This window comes from Silurus aristotelis (assembly GCF_946808225.1).
Source record: "Silurus aristotelis genome assembly, chromosome: 14".
Taxonomy (NCBI): Eukaryota; Metazoa; Chordata; class Actinopteri; order Siluriformes; family Siluridae; genus Silurus; species Silurus aristotelis.
In genome coordinates this window covers 26,685,241-26,711,858 of record NC_139587.1, presented here as the reverse complement: position 1 = coordinate 26,711,858, position 26,618 = coordinate 26,685,241, and the positions used below count along the sequence as shown (strand labels likewise).

The 26,618-nt window shown below is 40.3% G+C and overlaps 2 protein-coding genes and 1 long non-coding RNA gene across 5 annotated transcripts in view; 1 reads left to right on the top strand and 2 right to left on the bottom strand.

The window, feature by feature from the left end:
- elmo3 (engulfment and cell motility 3) overlaps window positions 1-11,606 on the bottom strand; it is a 34,806-nt gene extending 23,200 nt beyond the window's left edge. The window contains exons 1-3 of the mRNA XM_083561036.1: window positions 11,164-11,606; window positions 4,350-4,459; window positions 967-1,007 (exon numbers count right to left, since the gene is read on the bottom strand). Of these exons, the coding sequence (XP_083417162.1) occupies window positions 967-1,007; window positions 4,350-4,427 (119 nt within the window). The 5' untranslated portion in view covers window positions 4,428-4,459; window positions 11,164-11,606. The remainder of the gene's footprint in view (window positions 1-966; window positions 1,008-4,349; window positions 4,460-11,163) is intronic.
- Window positions 10,263-14,128, top strand: LOC310737024. Its single transcript, XR_014536729.1, has 2 exons — window positions 10,263-10,859; window positions 13,898-14,128. It is a non-coding gene; the product is annotated as an uncharacterized lncRNA (long non-coding RNA).
- e2f4 (E2F transcription factor 4) lies at window positions 13,870-25,241 on the bottom strand. Of its 3 annotated transcripts, none has more exons than XM_083561110.1 (10): window positions 24,674-25,241; window positions 23,383-23,492; window positions 22,160-22,320; window positions 21,791-21,835; window positions 20,437-20,501; window positions 19,893-20,172; window positions 19,532-19,687; window positions 19,358-19,405; window positions 18,153-18,275; window positions 13,870-15,767 (listed from the first exon to the last, which is right to left on the bottom strand). In XM_083561110.1, the coding sequence occupies exons 1-9, from the start codon at window positions 24,827-24,829 to the stop codon at window positions 18,187-18,189; spliced, it is 1,110 nt and encodes a 369-aa protein (XP_083417236.1). In that variant the 5' UTR covers window positions 24,830-25,241; the 3' UTR covers window positions 13,870-15,767; window positions 18,153-18,186. The 3 variants fall into 3 exon arrangements, with proteins under 3 accessions (XP_083417236.1, XP_083417237.1, XP_083417235.1); XM_083561111.1 differs by having other exon boundaries at window positions 18,157-18,275; XM_083561109.1 differs by having other exon boundaries at window positions 18,234-18,275.
- Window positions 25,242-26,618: the final 1,377 nt, after the last annotated feature.

Sequence of the window (26,618 nt, the reverse complement as noted above, 5' to 3'; positions counted from 1 at the left end):
TAGTGTTCTTGGGATGGTACTCATCATTCTTCTTCCTCCAAACACGTTTAGTGGAATTATGACCCAAAAGTTATTTTTTGGTCTCATCTGACCACATGACTTTCTCCCATGACTCCTCTGGATCATCCAAATGGTCATTTGCAAACTTAAGACGTGCCTGGACATGTGCTGGTTTAAGCAGGGGAACCTTCCGTGCCATGCATGATTTCAAACCATGACGTCTTAGTGTATTACCAACAGTAACCTTGGAAACGGTGGTCCCAGCTCTTTTCAGGTCATTGACCAGCTCCTCCCGTGTAGTTCTGGGCTGATTTCTCACCTTCCTTAGGATCATTAAGACCCCACGAGGTGAGATCTTGCATGGAGCCCCAGTCCGAGGGAGATTGACAGTCATGTTTAGCTTCTTCCATTTTCTAATGATTGCTCCAACAGTGGACCTTTTTTCACCAAGCTGCTTGGCAATTTCCCCGTAGCCCTTTCCAGCCTTGTGGAGGTGTACAATTTTGTCTCTAGTGTCTTTGGACAGCTCTTTGGTCTTGGCCATGTTAGTAGTTGGATTCTTACTGATTGTATGGGGTGGACAGGTGTCTTTATGCAGCTAACGACCTCAAACAGGTGCATCTAATTTAGGATAATAAATGTAGTGGAGGTGGACATTTTAAAGGCAGACTAACAGGTCTTTGAGGGTCAGAATTCTAGCTGATAGACAGGTGTTCAAATACTTATTTGCAGCTGTATCATACAAATAAATAGTTAAAAAATCATACATTGTGATTTCTGGATTTTTTTTCACTCTCACAGTGGACATGCACCTACGATGACAATTTCAGACCCCTCCATGATTTCTAAGTGGAAGAACTTGCAAAATAGCAGGGTGTTCAAATACTTATTTTCCTCACTGTACATACACACACACATACACACATACATATATATACACACACACACACACACACACACACCTACCTGTCACACACTTCCTTAATCACTGCAGCCAGGGGCTTTTTCTACAATAAAAAAGCAGAAAGAGATGTGATGCATTTTCATATTAAGAGTGTGTGGAATTGGGTTCAAAGTTACTGCACTTTCAGAATCCATCAGCGGAATTAAACACATGCTACTGCTCCCATTAATAACATCTGCCACTGTAAACACCAACACACTAAAACTATTAACACCACACACCAAACCAATCAAATACAACTAGGCAAAATAAACACAAATGCACTATACCATCATTTACATTTACATTTGCGGCATTTAGCAGACGCCCTTATCCAGAGCGAATGGTTATGGTTTCAATGGTGTTTTGGGGTTTTAGGGTTTATTGTTGATGGTCAATTATTTAATGGTAATGGGTTTAATGGTATTGATGGTAATGTTTTAAAATGGTGATTGTGTTTATTGGTGTTTGATGGTAATGGTTTTAATGGTGATGGTTTTAATGGTGTTGTTGGGTTTTACAACAATTACCATCAAACACTAATAACACCATCACCATGTAAGATGATTACCATCAACACCATTAAACCCATGAACCTAAATCCCATCAACACCATTACCATTAAATCATTTACTATCAACATTAAACCCTAAAACCCAACAACACCATTAAAACCATTACCATTAAAACCATCACCATCAAACACCAATAAACACAATCACCATTTTAAAACATTACCATCAATACCATTAAACCCATTACCATTAAATAATTTACCATCAACAATAAACCCTAAAACCCAAAAACACCATTAAAACCATTAATCTTATTAAACTATCAACACCATTAAACACTTCAGCCTAAATCACACCAACACCATTAGAACTTCAAACACCATTAACATCAACACACACACACACAATTAACATAATCACTATTCAAACCATCAACACCATTAAAACCATTAGCATGTACACAATCAAACCATTAACATTTCTGCCAGTTTTGTCAGCATTCGATGTCGACACCATTACCATCACCATTAAACAACACTAATACGTTTTTAAACCCTACAATCAGCTCAACACGAGAACAGATTTGAAAACGGAACAGATCCAATGTCCAGGCCAAAAAAGTTCAAATAAACGGCAGCATAAAAATAAAATGTCCGAGACAAACAAAAAAAAAATCCACTTCAACTTTTCCTGCTGAATCTTAGACCATACGCCTGTACGAGTTCCTCACAGCATGTAGCATTAGCATGGCTTCCTTTAGCATTTTAACCCCAAATGATAATGTGCCGTTTTAGAGCTGTTACTGTTATGGGACTTAAATAACAGAGCAGCATCGAGGCTTACACCAACATCCTTAAGTGTAGCTTCTGGGATGTTACAGAGCCGTCATCAGGCCGTAGGGTGAAATTAGCAACTTTATTTGGAGCAGATTTAGAGCTCAGACTCAGACTCTAAACTACAGACTTCTAACTCTCTTTAAAATTAGCTTAAAAGCAATGCAGTGAATAAACACTAAACAGAAGGTTTATGGACGTCTGACCATTTCACACTCAGTCCCTATTCACTCTTATAATAACCTCCGCTTTTCTGGGAAGATGTTCCACAAAATTTTGTGGAAAATTTGTACTCATTCATTCGTTCACAAAGGTGAATGTCAGGTACTGATGTATGTGAGGTGAGAAGACCTGTTCAATAGGATTGAGTTCAGAGCCCCACAGCAGGAGATCTTCCACTCCAAACTCATGAAAAGCAGATCTTTAGGGCATGTTGGAACAGGTTTTGGGTCTCCTAGTTCAAGTGAAGGGAATATATCATCCTACAGCATCCACGGTCATTCTATACAAATTGTGTGCCTCCAAGTTTGTGGGAACCATCTGGAGAAGAACCACATCTTCCTGGAAATGTCAAGTGTCCCAATATTTAGTCCATATAGTGTATGTTTTTGTCAACTAATTAATCTAGAAGCTGGTTCTAAAATTTTCAGGTAATCTCCAGGTGACTAGAAAATCTGGAAGTAATTTCCTTCATTTTAGGCAACATAAAAATATTATAAAATAATCAACTACCAAGCTGTTGTTTACTCAGTCATGTGAGGTATGATATTGTTTTTGTAGTTTATGAACGAGTATTACATGAACGCTGTGTAAAATTCGAGCATTAGCCGCTAGTCTGGGATCTTAATTTTAAAATCAACAAGTTGCATAACAAAGCTGTGAATTCAGACAAGTGGTTGTGAAGTACGGTGGCCTGGAAGTGCGAAGCAAAATAACAAGTCAGAAAACACGACAGACAAATTTGGAGAACCGATTAAAAAAACAAAACAACGGCACATACAAAAAACAAAGTTAGATACACAATTTCCTACTTCCTGTAAACACTGAGTTAAGGGTGTCTCGTCCAATCAGGAGTAAGAACAGCAAACTATACCTACTTTTCAGGTTTAAACGTGACAAAGTTGTGGGGCATTGGCACAGGTGGTTTTAATTCTTTCTTTAAATGATTAAAAGGTCACGGTACTGATCCACAGCCCTGAACAGAAATGATCGTTTTTCAAAATATGTCTCGTCCAATCAGGGTTAAGAATAGCAAAACCTAATTTGATACTGACTTTTTCCGGTTTTTCTGAATCGCCTTTGTGTTTTCTCACTGGTTTTCTATGACATTCACGCTTCAAATAGCGCAAATGTAGCGAGAAAGTAAAACCCATAAATCTTTCGATAATCTCAGGTCTGTCACGAACTCGAACCCGAAGGCACGGCGTGTCGTTCCGCTCTGCACTCGAGCCGAGAAACCAGCGCATAAAAATAAATGAAGGAGGCACGTTATTGCTGCGTCTGACTCCGAGAAACCTGGTAATTAGTCGCGGACGATGTGGTGAACCGATTGGAGTTTTTCGGTGTAGTGTGGTAGACCAATCAGCAGGCTGTAATTTGTGGCCGACGGCCCGGTCGAGCCGAGTAGAAGCCCTGGGTTCAATCCATCAACATGCCAGAAGGGGAGTTTATCTGAGAGGTTTTAAAGGGGGAAAGCAAAATCTATCTCGCGACCGCCAAATCATCCTTCCGCGCAAACACTCCGCTTTGGGAGAACCTGACGAGTCCCTGAGAGAGCAAGAGAGAAGAGCTTAATGAGGCTTCAGGTTTTTTTTTGATGCACTATCACCACTTCCTCATTCCACCTGGGCGAGGCCAGACCGAGACCGAGACGGAGCCGATCTTAAGCCTGGAGCCGTGAGGAACATTCCAGAAGAAAAGTGTTGGAGGATCCCTGATCCGAGACAGGACATGTACAACATGCTTGTGCAGCTCTGAAGCAATTTTTCAGTCATGTTTCAGGAGATGATGCATCAGTCAGACATAGTGAAAGTGTCGACATCACGGCCGGTTACTCACCTGGTCCAGCTCAATGAGCTGAGGGTACGCCCCTGGCATCTGAATAGCGATCTTCACGATGTCCTTCTGCGGCGGCATTGTGATACGTAGATGCCTGTCCTCCTAAAACGCTGAAAAAGAGAGGACACGGATTTTACAGGGACACAGCAAGCTTCCTATTCTGAACTTAAATACTTTGCAACCTTATATTAAATTGTGATGTCACAAAATCAAATCCAAAATATGAGGAAAATAATCAACAATGGAGTGATGTGATGAAGACGAAGACAAAGGCACCACTCGCACCCCGACCTTAGGTTTTCTTCATATACGGTTGCGTTTAATGAAACTTTGGAATGTTCCTGAAAGTGTTATAGCAGCTATAAACAAACTTTTCTTTACATTTCACATTTTAAAAAAATCACCAAAAAAACCATAAGTGGAAACTTTTCTTCCCTGACTGAGATACAGAGCTTTTTAAAGAGCCTCAAGACAATAACGCACACTAGGGACGGTAAAATCCATCGATTCGCATCAAAGTAAACTACATGAATATGGCGTATCGCAAAGGTACGGAGACCGAGGCGTGTCCTGAGAGTCACGTAGAATACAGATTAACATGGCAGAGGTAGAGCTGTGACTTCCTGGAGACAGAACAAAACAAGAACGTCCCAAACTACTTAGTTAAAATCACACAATTGTACAGGACGTGAATGTGGTGGCATAAAATGTTGCCTTCACTTCACAACTAAAAGTCACAAATCTGTTCCAGCATGACAATACCCCTGTGCACAAAACCAGCTCCATGACGATCTGCTTTACATGGGATAGAAGTGTGCAGTAGATCTTGAGTGGCCTGCTGTGGAGCTCCACAACCCTATTGAACACCTGTGGGATGAATGTGAACTTGCAACTGGCTGCACCTCAGACCTTGAGAACGTGGTCTTTAAATGAGAACAAATGACCAACAAAACTAGTGGAGGAGATACTGTATATGGCACACAAATGCATAAACAAACAGGCACACACACACACACACACACACACACACACACACACACACACACACACACACCACAACAGAAGCTCCAGCTGAAAAGTTTTGCCAGACTCAAGGGCTTGCGTGTGTGTGAACCGGATGAGAAACACGCAAGTCAAGGCTCACTGTTCTCTCTGAGACTTCCATTAGAGAAGGAAGTGTGTGTGTGTGTGTGTGTGTGTGTGTGTGTGTGTGTGTGTTTGGTATCAGTGATTATATTTAGCCTCACAACTGCAACCAGTCACATAATCATTTCAGACATTCATCCACTTGACAGATTTATTTTTTGCACAACAGCACGAACCATCACACACACACCACAAACCCCAACACACCAGCACACACCATCGCACAACGGCACAAACCACCACACACACCACAAACCATCACACACACCACCACACAACGGCACAAACCATCTCACAACGGCACATACCAGCACATACCAGTACAAACACCAACACACCAGCACACACCGGCACAAACCATCACACAACGGCACAAACCATCACACACCAGTACAAACCAATCACACACCGACACACACAACACAAACTCCAACACACCATCATACACTAGCACAAACCATCACACACCAGTACAAACACCATTACACACCATCACACGCTCAAAACAACACTGACCAGCACGATCCAAAGGTCGGGGGTTAAAGCCCCATCACCGCCAGGCTGCCACAGTTGGGCCCTTGCGCAAGGCCCTTAACCCCTTTGTGCTCCAGGGAAGCCAGACCCTGCATTCTGACCCCAGTATACTAACAAGCTGGAGTATCCGAAGAAAGAATTTCGCTGTGCTGTAATGTCGTGACCAATATCCAAACAAATTTTTTTTTTTTTTATTATTATTATTATTATTATTTTATTTTTTTTTATTTTTTTTTTTTTACTAATTTCTGATCCTAAAATGTTTATAGTTGTATTTTATAGTTTTTGCTTGTTCCAGAACCCAGTACCCAAACTTCGGATTCCTAAATGCTAAGTTTTTTATGCCAATTCAACAACCTTAAAATCTTTAAAAAAAAGAGGGAAAGAAAAAAGGGAAAGAAAAAGAGGGAGAGAGAGAGAGGCACAGAGCCATGAGTTTATTCTTCTGAGGCCTTCCATTTCATTCCTATCATGTTCCTGCATGCTCACAAGCCTGACACATTCATCCGCCCAAATTCATTCCTACACACACACACACACACACACACACACACACACACACACACACACACACACACACACACACACACACACACACACACAGGAAACAGATAAATGGGAGACAGACAGACAGACGGCTGAAAGAAAGAGAGACAGACAGGAGACAAACAGACAAAGAGACAGACAGACAGACAGGAGACAGACAACCAGATGTAAGACAGACAGAGACAGATACAGACAGTGACACGCAGAGGACAGATAGAGACAGACAAACGGGCAGGCAGACAGACAGAGGGACAGACATAAAGAAAGAGATTCAGAAAGATGGGGAGACTATAGGAAGGACCAGAAAGACAGAAAGAACTTGATAAAGACAGACACAGACAGACATACACAATGAAAGACAGAAAGGGGAGACACAGAGAAAGAAAATCATTGAGAAAGTGACAAAGAGAAAGACTGAAAAGAAAAAAAAAAATGCACAGAAAGAGAGAAAGAAAAAAAGAGAGTGGGTATAAATGCAGAGCTGTGCTAGTTACAGCTGGGTGAGATGCCTGAGGTTTTACACATGCACATAAATACACACATATACACACAGACACTGCATCCAACTAGTGCGTGTGTCCGTGTGTGAGAGTGTGTGTGACCCCCCCACCCCCCACCCCCACCACCCACCACCCACCACCCACCACAAACACACTCATTTCTATCTCATGCCCCAATTACACACATCTGTCTTGGTATCTTTAGCCCAGCGCTCTAAAGCCGCTGTATGCCACTTCCTGTTCACCTATTAGGGTTCTGTCATTTCAGAAATCCCACAACGCACATGTCGACTCGGTCTCTCGATACGGCTGCCAGCGATTGTTCAACCCGGCGTGTCGAAGCAGCGACTTTGTAAAATTAAACAACCATCACCCCGAATCAACATCATCAGTCCCTGCAAATCTGCGCTCACAAAAGCAGCGCTGTTCCTGTTCGTGGTTTGGATCGTTAAGAGGATTTATTTCCATTCGATCCTGATAAATAATCGCGAGAGCCGTTCACACGCAAACGAGATTCATGCACACGCTATAGTCATACACGCTATAGAAAGTAAAAACACACAACCGAGAGTCATGCACACGCTATAGTCATACACACGCTATAGAAAGTAAAACCGACACAACCTGAAGTCATACACACGCTATAGTCACACACACGCTATAGTCATACGCTATAGTCATACACACGCTATAGTCACACACATGCTAAAGAAAGTAAAACCCACACAACCTAAAGTCATACACACTCTATATAGTCACACACACGCTATAGTCACACACATGCTAAAGAAAGTAAAACACACACAACTGAGTCATACACACGCTATAGAGTCATACACATGTTATAGAAAGTAAAACACACACAACCAAAATTCATACACACGCTATAGAGTCATACACACGCTATAGAGTAGTACACGCTATAGAGTCATACACACGCTATAAAGTAGTACACGCTATAGAGTCATACACGCTATAGAGTAGTACACGCTATAGTCATACACACGCTAGAGTCGTACACGAGTCGTACACGCTAGAGTCGTACACGCTATAGAGTAGTACACGCTATATAGTCATACCCACGCTATAGAGTCATACACACGCTATAGAGTAGTACACGTTAGAGTCGTACACGCTAGAGTCATACACACCCTATGGAGTCATACACACGCTATAGAGTCATACACACGCTATAGAGTAGTACACGCTATAGAGTCATACACACGTTAAAGTAATACATACGCAAGTCATACACCTGCTATAGAGTCACACACGCTATTGAGTAGTACACGCCATAGAGTCATACACACGCTATAGAGTCATACACACGCTATAGAGTAGTACACACCCTATAAAGTCATACACATGCTATAGAGCAGTACACGTTAGAGTCGTACACGCTATAGAGTCATACACACCCTATAGAGTAGTACACGCTATAGAGTCATACACACGTTAAAGTAATACATACGCAAGTCATACACTTGCTATAGAGTCACACACGCTATTGAGTAGTACACGCTATAGTCATGCACACGCTATAGAGTAGTACACGCTATAGTCATACACACGCGAGTCATACACAGGCTATAGAGTCACACATCCTATATAGTCATAAACGTGCTATAGAGTCACACACAGCCTTCAGGAGATGTTCCACTGGATTTTGTGGAGAGTTTGTGCTCATTCAGCCACGAGGGTGTTAGTAAAATCAGGTACTGATGTAGGTGAGGTGAGGATTCATCCTAAAGGTGTTTAATAGTGTTTAAGCTCTATAGCAGAAGATCTTTCATCCCATGGAAAGTAGATATTTACGGAGCTGGCTTTGTGTACAGCAGCACTGTCATGCTGGAACAGGTTTTGGGTCTACAGGTTTAAACAAATGTCATGCTCCTTCATCCAAATACAATTGGGTGCCTCCAAATTTGTGGTAAAAGTTTGGAGAAGAATTACATATGGCTGAAAAAGTCAGGTGTCCCTCCTTTTTGGTCCATACAGTGTGTATGGACACACCTACAAGAGCTTATTGGAGTCTTGCGAGAAGATTACGACATGTGTTTTGGTGGGAATTTGTGTTTATTCAGCCAAAAGAAGATTAGTGAGACTCTCAACCAACATTCCAGTTCTTCCTTAAGGTGTTCAGTGGGGTTGAGTTCTTCTACACCATGAACTTTTTGTTAAGTACCCTTCAAGAAACTGTTCAAGCTCTGCAATACAAAGCATAAAGTTCTCATGGTGTCCACCAAACCTTGATTCATTCTTGACTTCCCGATACTTGGAACACATGGAGAACGCATAGTACGGCACATAGCCAGTTTACGCCTTGTGTGCAACTTCGTAAAGCTTTTCATCGCTTGTTTTTCTCCGAGTATTGATAAGAGAACGAGTGCTCAGACTAGATGTTTACGAGCTGGTATCAAAAGTTTCGAGCTCTGTTTAGAAGGAAGTACTTTGTTTATCGATGTTTCCACACGATCACCTTCAAAATAGTCCCCTTGCACAGCAATGTTAAAATGTTACTTTCTGAGGACAGTGAATCTGAACTTCTATACAAGCTGCACATTGACCTGAATATATCCAGGTTTCATTTCTAGAGTATTTCCCTTGAGAAGATACTAATATGTATATATGGACCGTAACGAAGTAAATGTAATTTGTTATCATACTTAAGTCGCTTTTTCATGTGTCTGTACGCCACTCAAGTGTTTCCATTTAGGGAGATTTTTATTGTAACTTCACTACAATTCAAAGTCAAATATTTAACTTTTCACTCGACTACATTTTGTGAAATCTGTCGTTCCGTTTTATTCATGAGGGTAAAAACGTAACTGGTGAAACACGCAGCGAGTCACCAATCAGGATCGAGCGCACGCTCTGTTTTACACGTGTTCTGATTGGCGCTCGGTGTATCTACTGATCACCAAAATACAGTTCAGCATCAGTTCAACATCAAGCAGAAGAGGAACAGATGATGGGGAACAAATGATGAAGAAACTCCAGACTCGAACTCGCCACAACACACGTGACCTCGTTTACACGTTTAGTTGAAGTAGTTGAAAAGAAGGTTTTGTGCTCGTGACCATTGTAATAGAAATCAATCAGTGTTTGAGTCATTAATATCATTCTATTAATAGATCAGTGTGCTGAGAGTCACATTTGAGTCTTTTCACATAGTTAAGAGTTAGGAGTCTTGTAATAAAAATGATAATAGGAACATTATAGTTATAATAAATCAGTACTTTGGATACTTAAGCACATTTGAAGGCAAAAACTTTTGTACTTTTACTCAAGTGAAAGTTTAAAGGGACACTTTTACTCTTACTGGAGTCACATTTGACTTCATGGTTTCCTCCACCACTGTCAGATTCTCGCTTTTCCTATTGTGCAACAATTAAACACCATGTTTCAGTCTTGAGTTGCAAAACACCGCAGATTTTCCTCCACGGTTTTACTTTGAAACATCAAAGGATGGTTTATGTTTGAACGCGTTTCTTTTGAAATATTTTTCAAAAGCATTTTGTTGATCAATTAGAGAATCCACAATACAAGTCATACCTGATGCAGGTGTTAAGTGTGTGTGTGTGTGTGTGTGTGTGTGTGTGTGTGTGTGTGTGTGTGTGTGTGTGTTTGTGTGTGTGTGTGTGTGTGTGTGTGTGTGTGTGTGTGTTATTTTGTAGCAAAAGAAGGTGAACTTTATAATCACATCATTATCCAGCAGGAACATGACACAGTTCTTCAAACAAGTCGCAGAAAATAGGAAACGGACCCGGAACTACAGCTCGAGGTCGATTTATAATCTCTATAGAAACACTATAATAAACTATAATAATAATAATAATAATAATAATAATAATAATAATAATAATAATAAAACTCAGCACTATTATAAACTACTCCACAGTGTTACAGCAAACCCATGTAGTGATGTTGCTCCACTCTATCATTCTTCTATTCTATTCTTCTCAAATATACATAGAAAAGTCGATCGAAACAAACAAACAAACCCTAGAAATGGTTTTGTCTTGTATGTTTGTTTGTTTTTTGAGCAATTCAACCGTAAACACAAACTCATGCAACGTGATTCTCACCTGCTGATAGACCAACCTTTGCACATCAGAGCTCCTGGTTTCTTATTTAAAAAAAACTTTTCCTTTCCTTCTCCCCGCGTCTTACAAGTTTCCTCTGAGTTTCAGACCAAGAAGGAGGATTTCTACCATAAAGACTTCCGATTAAACACTTAGTGCACTATGTAGGGCGCATGGGACGCGACTGAAAGCCCCCTATGTAGAGCGCGTCTACAGGAAGTTCTACAACATTCGCACGTCCGCCTACACGACATTCCCAGTTCCGGGTTTCCTCCCGTGGCCCATGAAGAAGATCCGGGCTGCGTCCCAAACCGCACACTTCTGTCCTGCTCCAAAGTACAAACCGATCCATGCGCACTGTTTGTTTTCTTTTCTGCTCTTTAGTGAAGGAGTGTGTGGTTTGGGACGCAGCCCCCAACCATTTCAGGGTTTCCAGCAAAGTTTGACCAGAAGTTCAGAGAAAAAGTTTTGGTTTAGTACAACAATGTTGTGAGAAACAGGAAGTTGGCGATGGTGGTGTTCCTGTATGAGGTTGGCCACTTGGCCTTCATACAGTAACCTATTTAGTTATCCACTGTGCAAAAGTTTATGTGCCCTGGTTATAAAGGAGAAACACCAGTTATAAAGGCAGGAACCATAACTAAAGGCAAAACCCTGGATATAAAGTATAAAGTTAAAATCCTTGTTCTGAAGTTAAAATTCAATTCATGTTTATTTGTATTGCGCTTTTAACAATGAACATTGTCTCAAAGCAGCTTTACACAGATAATGTGGTGAATAAAAGTGAATATGTTCTTTATAAGTGTAAGTTTGTCCCTGATGAACGAGCCGGTGGCGACTGTGGTGAAGGAAAAACTCCCCGAGACGGCATAAGGAAGAAACCGTGAGAGGAACCAGACTCAAGAGGGAACCCATCCTCATCTGGGTTACACCGAATATCCATTTATAGCAGATATACAATGTTGCGGGGTTCAGTGATGATGATCAGAAGCGAAATGTAGTCCTGAGTCAGTGTAGCAGACTGTTGACATTAACTACAGTTCAATCCATCCTGAAAGTGCCCGTTCTTACTCCGGAATTTCATGGAACCACCCAAGGCGTTGATGAGAAACCGTCCCAAGTTGCACAGAGTGGCCACCAGTCGAAGAGAACACTATCCAGAGGCAGGCCTGGATGAAGCGGGAAGATCCACAGAGGGGAGAGGGGCAGGAACAGTGGTCACTGGACCCTCAGGAGCATGGATGCTTTAAAAAAATATTCCAAAATTCTGCTTCTAAAGTTAAAATCCTGGCTTTAAAGTATAAAGTTAAAATCCAGGTTCTAAAGTTAAAATTCTGGCTCTAAAGATAAAATTCTGGTTCTTCAGTTAAAATCCTGGCTTTAAAGTATAAAGTTAAAATCCAGGTTCTAAAGTTAAAATCCAGGTTCTAAAGTTAAAATCTTGGTTCTAAAGTTAAAATCCTGGCTATAAAGTATAAAATTAAAATTCTGGTTCTTCAGTTAAAATCCTGGTTCTATAGTTAAAATCCTGGCTTTATAGTATAAAGTTAAAATCCAGGTTCTAAAGTTAAAATCCTGGGTATAAAGTATAAAGTTAAAACCCATGGTATAAAGTTAAAATCCTGGTTTTAAAGTTAAAACCCTTGTTATAGAAGCAAAACAAACTGTTGAAGTAATATAATTTAAACACACACTGTGCAAAATCCTCCATCAGGAATTTCTCTTCAGTAACACTCAGTTTTCCAGGCATTTGTTCTCCCAACTTTTTTTGAAAGAACAATAGACGCTTTTACTGGTCACATAAACATACCGCACAGTGACATTATTTCTTCACTTATCTCAGCATGTAGTCGGGCAGTACTGGTGCGTGAACCCGGACCAATGAGTTACCACTTACACCTAAACCCTCGAGACTAAAATGATGTTATCTTTATCTTAAAATGGTGGATTTTGTCCGTTTCGACATTTAAAACATTTATGATGTTCTATTATGAATACAATTTGGGTTTCTGAGATCTGCTAATAATTGCATTCAGATTTTTTGACATTTTACCCAAATATCCCAACTTTTATTGGGTCTGTGTGCTATACATTCCTCATTTCCAGTCCAAAAAGAGCTCAAATAAATTCCCAAAACTCACAAAATGGTGTTAAGCTTTTCACCAACATGACTCAGGTGTTCAGGACTCGTGCATCTTGGAGCCCACATTCAATACGAGTCAAATACTATACTCAAGTCCTACTGAATCAGTGACTTTTTAACTTGTAAGTTAAAGTAATAGTAAAGTGATTTATACCTTTACTTTTTATTTTCAGGTTCTATTCACACACCTGTGTACAATAATATTTTCTTGGAATTGGGAATGCAGATGCAGGGGATGGAGCTCTATGCTTATTTTTTTTTTGAGAAATGGAGATTATTTTTCTCAAATTTGTACATCTGTGGCTTTGAAGTTTTTACAAAAAAATTTTTTAATCTAACCCTTATAACGGAACTCATTTCAGTATTAGCAGTTCAATGGTATTTTCTTAGAGCAAATACCCTGTGATTTACTTCTAATGTGGTCTGAGAAATCGGCTCTGACCCTCGAACCATTTTGTCTCAGATTTTCCAGTCACATCCTGCTATGAAGTGCAAAAGAGAAAGAGGATTGAAACCCTGAAGCAGATTGACTCATCATATATATATATAAAAAAAAAACCCACAAGTTACAAAAGTCATTTATTTCTTTCACAGATAGCCGTGTGTCCGGCTACTCCGTTACAAAGAACCTCAGCGGATGGTGGTGAGACGGAAGAGAGACGGTTGGAGAGTTTCCTGAAGCTCTCCGTCCGTCCAGCAGAAAGAAGTGGATGAATGAAACCCGGGTGATCGTACTGCGTTAAAGTGCCAATATGGAGATGACCGCCATCATCATCATCATCATTGGAGAAAAGTCTGCTTTGTGCATACCATAATCTGTATAACTGGCCTGTACAAAAATAATGGTGTGTACAACCATAAAAATATCCTTCAGCTAAAAGCAGTAGTTTTTTTTTTTTTCCTTTTTCCATTTTTTAAAAAACATGTTCCATCATGAACTGCTCAGAGATGAAGACGATGCAGACGGGAGCTGATTTTTCTTCTTTACAAAGTCATGCTCATATACAAACAGTACAAACGCTTTTTTTTTTTTCCTACGAGGAGTGAAAGACACACACATACACGGACATGAGAACAGATGTATAGAATTCGACATAACAGAAGGAAAAAAGGAGGTTAAGCACAAAGTCTCAGACGAGGGACATCTGTGTGTCGGCAGCATGAACGTTACCCGCTGGATGTCAAGTCGGCGGAAAGATAAAATGAAATAAAAATACATTGAAGCCAGCGGTTAGTTACGGATTAAAAATGATTGAATATACAAAGGTGAATATAATGGGGATAAAACAAAGCCCCCAAAAATGTTAAAATAACGAAACGGATCTAAAACCCATGATGGAGACGTGACCCAAGCGGATGTGAGACGAAGTGATGAGACACAGGTCGTTGCTCCGAATTCACCCGAGACCCACTGGAACATGGGTTTGTGTCGCATTATCGGTTTAATGATTCTGGCTTTTATTTACTTCTCGTATATCAATTACAGCGCGGTGAAATTCTTTCTTTGCATATCCCAGATGTTAGGAAGGTGGGGTCCGAGCACTGGGTCCACCCTTATACAGCTCTAGAACACTGAGGGTAAAGGGCCTTGCTCAAGGGCCCAAGAGTAGCAGCTTGGCAATAATGGGGCTTAAGCCTTTAACCACCGAGGTAATACTTCCCTTGGACTATAACTGTTGCGCCGTTCTCTTGCAGAAGGTGAAAAGAATTGTGGGTAATATAGAGAAAACGGGCCGTGCTCATGAAGTCTGGACGCCCCCCTAAAGATCTACCGTGCACCTCAGAGTTGCTCTGTGGTGCTCAGTCAGACGCTCACACGCTTCTAAGATAGAGATGTTTCCGTGTGCGTGTATGTGATAAGAAGCAAATAAACCACAAACTGAAAAAAAAAAAATTCCAATAAATTGAAGAAAAAAAAAATAAACACAACATGTCAGGGACTAGAGCTGGTGTTCCTGCTGGTGATTCGGATTGTATATTTGATCAAAAGTAACAAAAACAAACAACACCTTCATCCTGGTTAAAAAAATACCCCAAGCTCTGTGTTTTCTTGGGTTTGGGTTTGAATGAAATAATAATAATAATAATAATAATAATAAAAAAAAAACAGTGAAGCTTCGAGGCAGGGAACCTTCCGTGTCCCGCTTTTCAGTAGATCGCAGCTTTTGGGTAAAAAGATATTACAAACGAAGGAAAAAAAACAAAAAACAAGCTCTATATACACACAAAATCAGCTTATTCACATGAACGGGGCCAGACTTTTCAAAACAGAAAAAAAAAAAAAAAAAGGTGGCCTTCGGTTGTTAAATACAGGTGCGTTACTCTTATCACACGGGTGCGAGCGGAGGTCAAAGGTTGCTGATTGGGACATCGAAAAGGTCACACAGGCCCTCGGTCTCGTCCAGGTTATAAATGTAGTCGTGGTCACCAGGAGGTGGGGAGAGGCGGAGGAGTGGAGAAAAAACTAGAGAGAGAAAGAGAGAGAAAGAGTGAGAAAGATGGACAAGGACACTTTTAGATGATTATGATCAAAAGTATTAAATGTGGAATTAAAAAAAAAAATAATAATAATAAATAAAAAAATAAAAAGTGTATTACTAACCAAAGTCAATAATGTATAAATAAACACACACACACACACACACACACACACATATATATATATATATATATATATATATAAATATAAAAATTCTTGCTAACAGGTGTGTAATCAATTAGCAAAAAATAAAAATAAATTAATAAAAAAAAATAAAAAAAAAAGATACATATTTAAAATAAAAAAAATGATATCGGGTGGTGGACAAATTTTTTTAAATATATAATTAATAAAAAAAAAGAATTGAAAAAAAAAAGAAAAAAAAAAAAGGTAAATACAGTATCTCACAAAAGTAAGTGCACCCCTCACATTTCAGCAACCATTTTAGTATCTTTTTATTACATTTTTTTGAGGCATTAATGTGCAGTTTCTGTAGCAGTACAGATTTACTGTCCTCAAAAAAAAAAAAAAAAAAAAAAAAAAAACACTAAATAGCCGGCAACAAAAGTGAGTACACCTGTATCTCGCTTAAAGCCACAGGTCCTATTCATCATGTTCTGGTGCTTTGAGTCCAATTCTCTCATACTGACCACTGGATGTTCTACATGGACCTCATGGTAAAGAGTCTCTGTGGATGTGAGAATTAAAATTTGTTGCTCTCCACAAAGGTGAACGAGGCTGTAGGAAGATCGATAACAGTTACAGTACAGTGGTCAGGGTCATACAGAGGTTTTCCAAGACGGGTTCCACTCAGAACAGACCTCATGGGTCACACTGCACCAAGTCGGTTTGCAGGACCACCATCCCAGATGGAAGTCCCTCCACTGATGCTGGTTCACAAGAAAGTCCACAAACAGTTTGCTGAAGACGACCTGTCCAAGAGCATGAATTACTAGAACCATGTCCTGTGGTCTGATGAGACTAAGATAAACGTGTTTGGCTCAGATGGTGTCCAGTATGTATGGGGACACCCTGGTTAAAAAAAAAAAAAAAAAAGCACCAAGAAAACCTTGTCTTGCCTACAGTCAAGCCTGGTGGTGGTAACATCATGGTCTGGGGCTGCATGAGTGCTGCTGGTACTGGAAATTGAGGAAACATGGATTCCAACATGTACTGTGACGTTCTGAAGCAGAACATGATGCCTTTCTTTCAGAAACTGGGCCGAATGACAGTTTTACAACATGATAACAACCGCAAACACACCATCAGGATGACAACTGCTGAGGATCTGAATGTGAAGGGGATGAAGTGTCCAAGAATGTCTTCAGACCTGAACCCTATTGAGCACCTGTGGGGCTCCTCAAGCAGAAGGTGGAGAAGCGCTATGTGTTTGACATCCAGCAGCTCCGTGATGTCATTATAGAGGAGTGGAAGAGGATCCCAGCAACAACCTGTGCTGCTCTGCTGAATTCCATACTCAGGAGGATTAACGCAGTGCTACATAACAATGATGCTCACGCACAATATTCACACTTTGGACACTGTTTTGGCATGTTCACTGAGGGTGTACTCACTTTTATTGTTATTTAGGCAATATAGGCTGTAGGTTAAGTTGTTTTTAGAGGACAGTAAATACTATATGAGCTAAAACGGAGTTCAAATCTGTCCCCCTAGGAATGAATTAAGTGAGGGACCGCAAGTTTGTTCAGTCTCGTTTGTGCCAATGTAATTGATTACTCAATTTAAATCAATAGAATAAAAAGGTGTATTGCATTTATTTATTTATTTTCCATTTTTATTTTATTCAAATATTCTAAAATATATTTTATAACCACCAAACTTTCAATATTTTTAATAATTAATAATAATTAACTAATGTTATAATAATTAATAATAATATAGTTTCATAAATATATAATTTCAAACTTATAAAATGTGAACTGTTGGCGTTCACAAACGTTAATAATAATAAATAACTGCATTAATAAAAAAAATAAAAATGACAAGCAATTGAATGTTTTGCATATTGTTATATTAAGTTTACTGAATGAGAATGGAATTGAGATCAGATGAAGACAAACGAAAAATATTCCAACAGGACAAAGTCACCAGGAGACTAAAGACCAGAAGGATAAATATGAAATCTTGACAGAAAACTGATTGATTCATGCAAAAAAGGAAATCGCCCACAATAACTCATGCAATACATTTTTTTCTGCACCGGATACATTATCTAGTTCTCCTTTAAATCCGTCTCCTGAATGCGCTTCACTTTCCCCCAAAACAAATATTATATTATATATATATATAAAAAAGTGCAGAAAAATACAGAGATACGTATTTTATTTTTAGCTTAAAAAGAAATCGTACACACGCGTCTCCGCTGCAGCGTTCATCTTCACGCTTAGTAGTAAACTATGTACAGATGGCTTGGTTTATGGCCAGCTTTACCTTCTGATGACATGAGCTCTTCCAGCAGATCTGCACTCATTTCTGCAGACAAGACAGGACACGGAAATAAATACCACTGCGCTCATCTCTTAGCACGACAACATTTATTCAACAATTTAATAAAAAAATATATAAAAAATTAAATCATTTGGCCAGCTGGCATTTATTTATTTTATTTTTTTTAACTTATGGACACCAAGCTCCGCCCACAAGCGGAAACCTTTTTTTCTCTTCGAACGATTTCGAATGTTGATTTAGGATAAAAAAAATAAAAATAAAAAAAAATAAAAAATAAAAGATATGGGCGTGTCCATAAAATAACTGACCAATCAGAGGTCAGAAGGCCAAGCCAAATTCAAACATATATTCTGGACTGGACCAGGATCACGTTAATTGAAAATAATTTAGTAGAAATGTCAGAATTGCACAAAGGAAAAAAACCTTTAATAATAATATGAATGTGTTAAAAGTTTATCTAAAAAGAAGATCCTCTACTTTTGAGTCGTTTATGATCACTAATGTCATGAATGTCATTAAAAAGCATGGACTTAAAATTCCAACGCATCACAGTGGCATTTAATTTTGTTTGTTGTTGTTTTTTTTGCCAATCTGTCAATTAACCATGACGGTGTTTTAGAACCACGTTAAAATAAATTTTTTAATCTAAGATTATGAGAATCAAGTCAAAATTTGAAAGAAAAAAAAAAAAAAAAAGGATAACATCGTAGTAAAACAAAACGAAAGTGCTAACACATTTGAGGGAGGAAAATAAATAAATAAATAAATCGCATAATTGTAAGAAACGTTTCGCCATTTTTGCATAAAACGGATGCGGAGTCTTTGGTTTAATCCTACTTTAGGTTCGGGTTTAGCAATAAGGAAATTCTTTGTCTTTTGACGCATCAGAACGGAGTTATAATCAGTGATTCTGTCGGAAAACGTAATTTATTGTGAAGGAAAAAAATCAATCAGACGAGGAAATCGCCTCTTTAGTGCCGTCTGAAGGATACTGGCTATTCTCAAGAGACTGAAGACGATGATCAAAGAAATCGAACGTGAAAGAACGCTAGACGTTCATTCTTTTAACGTGCCACTAAAACGCCGGCGTGTGTATAAAGTCTTACCTTTAGTAGGATCAAACATTTCTGAAAGTTCTTTGGGGAGATCCAGCACTAAAAGATATTGGGGGAGGGGAAAGAAAAACAAAACAAACAAAAAAATTCAGCAAACAAATAAATAATAGGTTTTAGGTTTTTTTCGTTTGTTTATCTGCGTAATAAAACGGGATGAACGCTCACACTCCGAAGGATCCGCTTTGATGGGTTCGAAGACGGCCGAAGACGATTCAGGAAGCGATGAGCTGCTGTCCAACGAGGCTGAGGACTGGAGCTGCTGGCGGTCCTCTGATGGATTCTGATTGGTCGGTATGTCTGATGGGGCAGTGTTGGGGGCTTCTGTTACACACAAAAACACACAATCTGAGAGTGAACTCCAAACTCCATAGGATACAGGACAAGTCAGGACAAAATGTACATTTAAATACAGAAATACATTTCCATTTTGAAAATTGCATTTGAAGTCGTATTCATCGAGAGGACGTTGTGGTAAAATGAACTGAAACGATAAAGAAAAAGCGACGTGTAAAGCTCGGTGTGAAACCTGTAAGGGGTGCAGCGGGCGTGTTCGTGTTCGTGAGCCGCTGGGGTTTTACAGCTGTACTCGTTGTACCGGCGCCTGCAATTTTGGCGGTAGGTGTGGAGACGGGAGCAGACGGAGCGGAAGCAGAGGAGGCCGGGAGACTCTGGAGCATGTCTTCCGGAGGGGGGACGGGTAGCACGACAGGAGAGGCGCTGGCCGGGTCTTTGTTCACCAGGAGAACGTCGATGGGGCCTGACGAACTTTTTAAGTGGATCTGGTACTTCTTTTGTCCGTTTACAACCTGGAAACGAAAAATAACCAGGTAATAAATCAGCAATGAAGGAACGGGGGGTGTAGGACCTCGTCTTCACCCTTCATCTTTTATTTTTTCGAGACATTTCACTATTCTACAGGAAGGCATTTCCACACTACTTTGGATCTATGCCAGAAGCACAGCTACGCTGAACCGCACTGTTATCACATGGGGCCAGAAATTTGTCAGGGGAGACGAGGAAGCAGATGTGCCTCAAAAAACGAAAACAGAGAAATGAAGACCAAAACTCACAGACTCCGGTATCGGCACCTCCAGCTGTGTTCCTGAAGGCGCTCGGATCGCCAGCAGAGTGTCACCTAGTGGAGGAAAAGATGGAGGGGAAACACTGATGATGAGCAAACGAAATTCTGGAACTCTCTGCTCTTATATGTTGTATTTCCGTCTTTGGATTTACACCACGATGCCGCATTCGGAGCACCCAGGACACCATATGGACAAAAGTATTGGGACACCTGATCTTTCCAGCCATAAGTGGTTCTTTCCCAAACTGTTCCCACACAATGGTTGCAGTAGCATGAAATTTTCCCTTTCACCTGAACTTGGAGACCCAAACCTGTTCCAGCATGACAATACCCCTGTGCACAAGGCCAGCTCCATGAAGATTTGCTTCACAGTGCATCTGGAAAGTTTTCACATTTTCTTATGTTACAGCTTCATTCCAAAATGGATTACATGATGAGCAGTGCCTGGTTTCCTCCAGACATGATGCTTAACATTCAGGTTTCTCATGCTCTTGCCTTTTGTATCCTTCTTCAGATCTGTAACTGCTGAGAAGTGTGTGAAGGACATTAGACAGTGGATGCTTGTTAACTTTCTTCTGCTCAACTCAGATAAGACAGAAGTACTTTTTCTAGGACCACATGCAGCTAGAAGTAAACTTTCCGATTCCGTAGCATCTCTGGATGGTGTTTCTGTTTCAGTGTGTACAGCAGTCAAAGACCTTGGTGTGATTATTGACCAGAGTCTTTCCTTTGAGGCTCACGTGAATAATATCACCAGGATCGCCTTCTTTCACCTTAAAAATATTGCTAAAATTAGAAATATGATGTTACAGGATGCAGAGAAACTAGTTCATGCTTTTGTAACATCTAGATTGGACTACTGTAACACTTTACTGTCTGGGTGTTGGAGTAAGTGTATAAATCAGCTTCAGTTAGTTCAGAATGCAGAAGCAAGTGTCGTAATCAGATCTAGGAAATATGACCACATCACCCCTGTTTTTATCATCTACACTGCTCCCAATTACATCTCGCATTGATTATAAAATACTACTACTAAAGCCGTAACAACAAAATGAGGAAAAAGGGAAGCGATGTGAATACTTTCCAGATGCACCGTATGGGTTGGAGTTGAAGACCTGACTTTACTAATGCCCTTGTGGATGAATGAGCAAAAATCTCCACAAAATCAAGTGGAACACCGTTCCAGAAGAAAAGAGCTTATTATGGGGACTTAAAAAAAAAAAAAAAAAGAAAAAAAAAAAAAAAAAAAAGAAGAATGTATAATCTTATGCTTAACCTTTGTCCATATCGTGCTCGTCATCATGGTGATCTCCCAACTGTTAATGAAAGAGGAAAGGACCTACCTTTGAAGCAGTTGCAGAGGTCTTGATGCGTCACGTAGGCCAGAGTACATCTCGTTAAGGACACAACAGAATCGCGCTAAGAGCACGCCGTGGACAATCGACGAAGAACAAACGTGGATGGCGAAAGCGGCGGTAAAATAAATGTTGTAATGGAGTTAAAACAATATCGGCCTGTGTATTCACGAGACGTTCGCAGTTACACGTCGTCATTAATCTCATTTATACAAACTGAGAAGTGTTAAGAGCCTTGATCAAGGGCCCGGCATGTGAACTCACAACCTGATTTACTACATCAAGATGCCTGGTACGCACAAGCGAGTGTGTTATAATGGCGTGAGAAAAGGTGGAAGCTGCCAGGAAAAGGATATGGACTGTTCTGCGAGTCGTCGGTCACGTTTTTGATGCTCTGCTGCACCCAGACCCTCTGCTGGTCTAGCTCATGTTCTCTTCTGTCCAGATCTTCCAGCTCCAGCTTTAGATCGATCAGCTTATCGGCGATCTCTCGGGTGTTGCAGCCAGGACCTACACCTCTACACACACACACACACACACACAATCAGGTCTGCGTTAAATCAACCCTGAGTGTACTAAGAAAACATGCTCTTCAATTGAAACAAAAATAATAATAATAATAATAATAATAATGTGCTTTCTGATTGGCCAGATGTTGACTGATGTTCTGTAGCAGCAGCTGGCAGCACTGTATTTTTTGTTTTTTTTTCAAATAAGTTATGGTTTCCATATCAACAGTTTGCACGTGAACTCGTACGGCAAACGTTCCAGACGATTACTTTAAGGAAGGAGTCTCCAAAAACAGAAAGGCTACGAGGGAACGAGCGTTTATAGCTGCTGTAACGTGACAGGAACTAACGTCAGACTGCAAGAACGAGAGAGAAAAAGAGAATCCGGTGAAGGAAACTACACTTTATTACTGCTATAATGTCAGTCAGAAAAACAGGGACTTAGAACATTAGATGCAACTATAAAAGGACAAAAATGAGGCTCGTCGCAATTGGGGTTGCGACAAGGGGTGGAAAATAGTTGGTATTTTTCCGAAAACTTTCTATGGGAACTTTGGAAATAGTCCAAGTCGGAAAACTTGCCAGGAATTGATTTGAGTAAATGCACAGTGCACGTAGGGGGCGTGGCCTCAGCAACCCTGCAGTAAGTGTGCGTGTGATTGAGGAAAGTTCAGGGGAGAACTGCAAACTGAACCTGCATTAAATCTGGTTGTTCATCCACGATTATCCTTTTCAGCTCCCTGTTTCCCATGGAAAGTTTTCATTGGCCAAAAGTATTGGGACACCTGTTATTACGTGGCAGCATGAGATTTTTTTCCTTCACCTGAACTATTAGACCCAAACCTGTTTCAGCATGAAAAAAAACCAACTCCATGCATGAATAGATGCTTTCCATGAGTTGAAATAGAAGATCTCTTGCTCTAGACCTCCAACCCAACTGAGCATGAATGAATTGTACTGCGCCCCCCAGGCCTCCTCACCTCACCTACATCAGCACCTAACGGGCTTTGTGTCTCCACAAAATCTGGGGTAGCATCTTCCCAGAAGAGTGGAGGTCATTAGGACACTCACTTCCACTGGATGCTGTTCTTCGATTTCTTCTCGATCAGTCCGATGCCCTCGAGAACGTTGGTGATGTCGTATATCCTCCGCTTCTGTCGTACCGCCAGCGTATCGGCAGCCTGCATGGAGGAAAGACAGAGCGAACGGTAATGAGAGTTTTGGGAATTTTCACGATATAAAACTGTGTTCGTGGAGTTGTGAAGGTTTTTTTTTTGTGTCTTTCATTCGGTGACGTTTAGAGCATTTCAGTCAACGTGCGGTCATTGATTGTTTTTGGCGTCTACAGACGAGACGAGCGTGTACACCGAGCGTGATCCAAGATGATGGACTCACGACCTACGTTCTGGGCATCCTCAGGACATTTGTGGACCTTCTAAAGCCTCCTATTTGTGCTTGTGAAGCATCAAACAAACCCACCAGGAACGGTTTTGCGCTGATGTGCGCACCAGCAAAGGATTGGGAGGCGTGAGAGCAGACCCTCTGCCTGGTTGTGCAAAAAAAAAACACGTGATAAATAAAAAAGCAAAATGACCCACACGTGCATGTAAGTTTCTTTCCCCTTTTTTTCTGTACCACTGATACAGACACAGGATCCAAGCAGGAGCTTTTACACCTTAATGTCCTGTTAGATTCAGATCTGCAATAACAAGGCAACATTTTTCATTCATTTCTCTGTTTAGGTTTACAACCATCTCAGCACACACGCGTGTTCACGCAGTGCGCATGCGCAGACATCTTACCGTCAGCGAAAGGGGAAATACAACCGTGAAAAATAAATGAATTTTGGCATTCACTTTATTTTCCTTTTAATTTATCCTTAATTTAAAGGGCAAATTACAGGTTTTTATTATTTAAAAAAAACTAAATTAAAAATTAATTAAAAACTTTGCATATCTATTCATCGCAAAAAGTAGACAATCCATGAATGGGATGAACTGCTAAACTTACTTTTTTTGCGCAATTTTTATTTGTCAATTTTAATATTTTGGACTATTTTAAAGATTTCCAGGTCACCACGCTGTCCTCTTTTTTTTCTTTTTTTATACTTTAAGGTTGTATAAAGACGGCTGCGTCTTAATCGTCACTGCATTTCAAATCTAGGGCACTACGGAGAGCGCAGGAGCCATTCTTTTTGTAGTCTACGTAGCGCGCATATGGAGGGAGCCAGCGTGAATTTGGGACGCAACCCACGACTAAGTTTTTTTTTTTTTAAGGCTGACGTTTGTGTATTAAGGGAAATAACAGGTTTTCCCCCAAGTGAGGGAAATGATTAGGGTGAAAACGCTAGGGTCAGGCTTACAGCTTTGAGGTCCAGGACTCCATCCTTGGCTTCCTGTAGCAAGGTGACAAACTTAGTGGTCAATAATCCGAGGCTTTTCTCATGGCGACTCGGTGTGGCCGGCTGAATCGATTCCCCCATCGCTCCTGACTCGGTTCGCGCACAATCCAAATCCATTCAACGCGATATTTTTGTATTTCCGCCTGATTTTCCAGCTCGGGTTCGTGTCCGTGGTTCCGCTGCGTCTCCGTCTCCAGTCAAGCTGCGATTCTGGCGCCGAAACCTTCTGCTTCCCGTTACAGGCCGGAAAACATCCCGGAACATGAGGGCCAGAACGCGGCTCTCTGCGAACCCGCCTTTTCCCACCCGAGGCGGTCCGGTTCGACCCGGAAAAACCCCTCGATAACGTTCGCGTTCACCCTAAAACTCTCTCACACTCACACACACACACACACACACACACTTACACACTCTCACACACACACACACCGGCGGTGCGCTTCTACTTGAATTGACTGAAGCCGTTGGAGGAGCGATGCATCATGGGATAGGTAGCTCAAAAAAAAAAAAAAAAAAATCGAGGGATGCGATTCCACATGACTTCCTCTAGAGGGCGCCTCTAGATAGTTCAATGTATATTACGTTACGATGACGTTTAAAATTATATTACAATATTAATTAATTAGTACATTGAAATATTAAAGTATTTTATTCATATTTGAGTTGGAAAAAAATACTAAATATAATAATATTTCTATTAATTAAAACATATTATGGCATGTTTAATATAAAAAATAAGTATATTCATTATTAAATAAAAAATTTCATATTAATATTGTATTGGATATATTATATTAGTATTGCATGAGAAAGTCAAGTGTGTCAGAGAAGTATGTGAGGGTGGTGCAGGACATGTATGAGGACAGTGTGACAGCAGTGAAGTGTGCAGTAGGAACGACAGACTGGTTCAAGGTGGAGTTTGGACTGCATCAAGGATCGGCTCTGAGACCTTTCCTGTTTGCAGTGGTGATTGACAGGTTGACAGACAAGGTCTGACAGGAGTCTCCGTGAACTATAAGGTTTGTGGATGATATTGTAATTTGTGGTGAGAGTAGGGAGCAGGTTGAGAAGAGCCTGGAGAGTCGGAGGTATCCGCTGGAGAGAAGGGGAATGAAAGCCAGTAGGAGTAAGACAGAGTACATGTGTGTGAATGAGAGGGAGGGCAGTGGAGGGGTGCGGTTTCAGGAAGAAGAGGTGGAGAAGGTGAAGGAGTTCAGGTTCCCAGGGGTCAGAGGTGGGAAGTATACTTCGTTACAAATACTTTGTTACTGTACTTAAGTAAATTTTTTTCTGGTATCAGTATTTTACTTCACTTTTTTTTTTGACAACTTTTAACTTTAAATAACTAAATATTTAAACAAATATCTGTATTTTCTACTTCTTACATTTACAAACCAGACTCGTTATTTTAGTTTTAATCTATTTCGTGAGCTAATCAATATTCTTTCTTCTCATTTAGTGCCTTTTTTCAGCACATCAACTTGTTTCTTGTCATTGCGTCATTTCTTGTTAGTGTAATTTAACAAACTTAAATTACACTGTCTTTTTAATCGTACAGATAAGAGCAATACATCATTTGCATCTGTAAAGGGTCTACTTTTATTCGTATACACTCATAATAACTATATAAAATAAAGAAAACAGACAGAGGGCACTCTGTGTTGTCTCTGTCATCTCTTTTCACAAACACAAATAAAACAACCTGAATCTCAGTGAATATTTACCTCACAGACAGGGGCGCAATTACCAGTTTTAAGGGGGGTATGCAAGACAGAATTTTGGGCCCCCATATATATATATATATACAGTGGAACCCGGTTATGTCGATGTCCTAGGGGGTTGCCAAAAAGCATCGAGATAACCGATGATCGAGATAAACGAAAATCAAAATAGCGGCAGTATATTA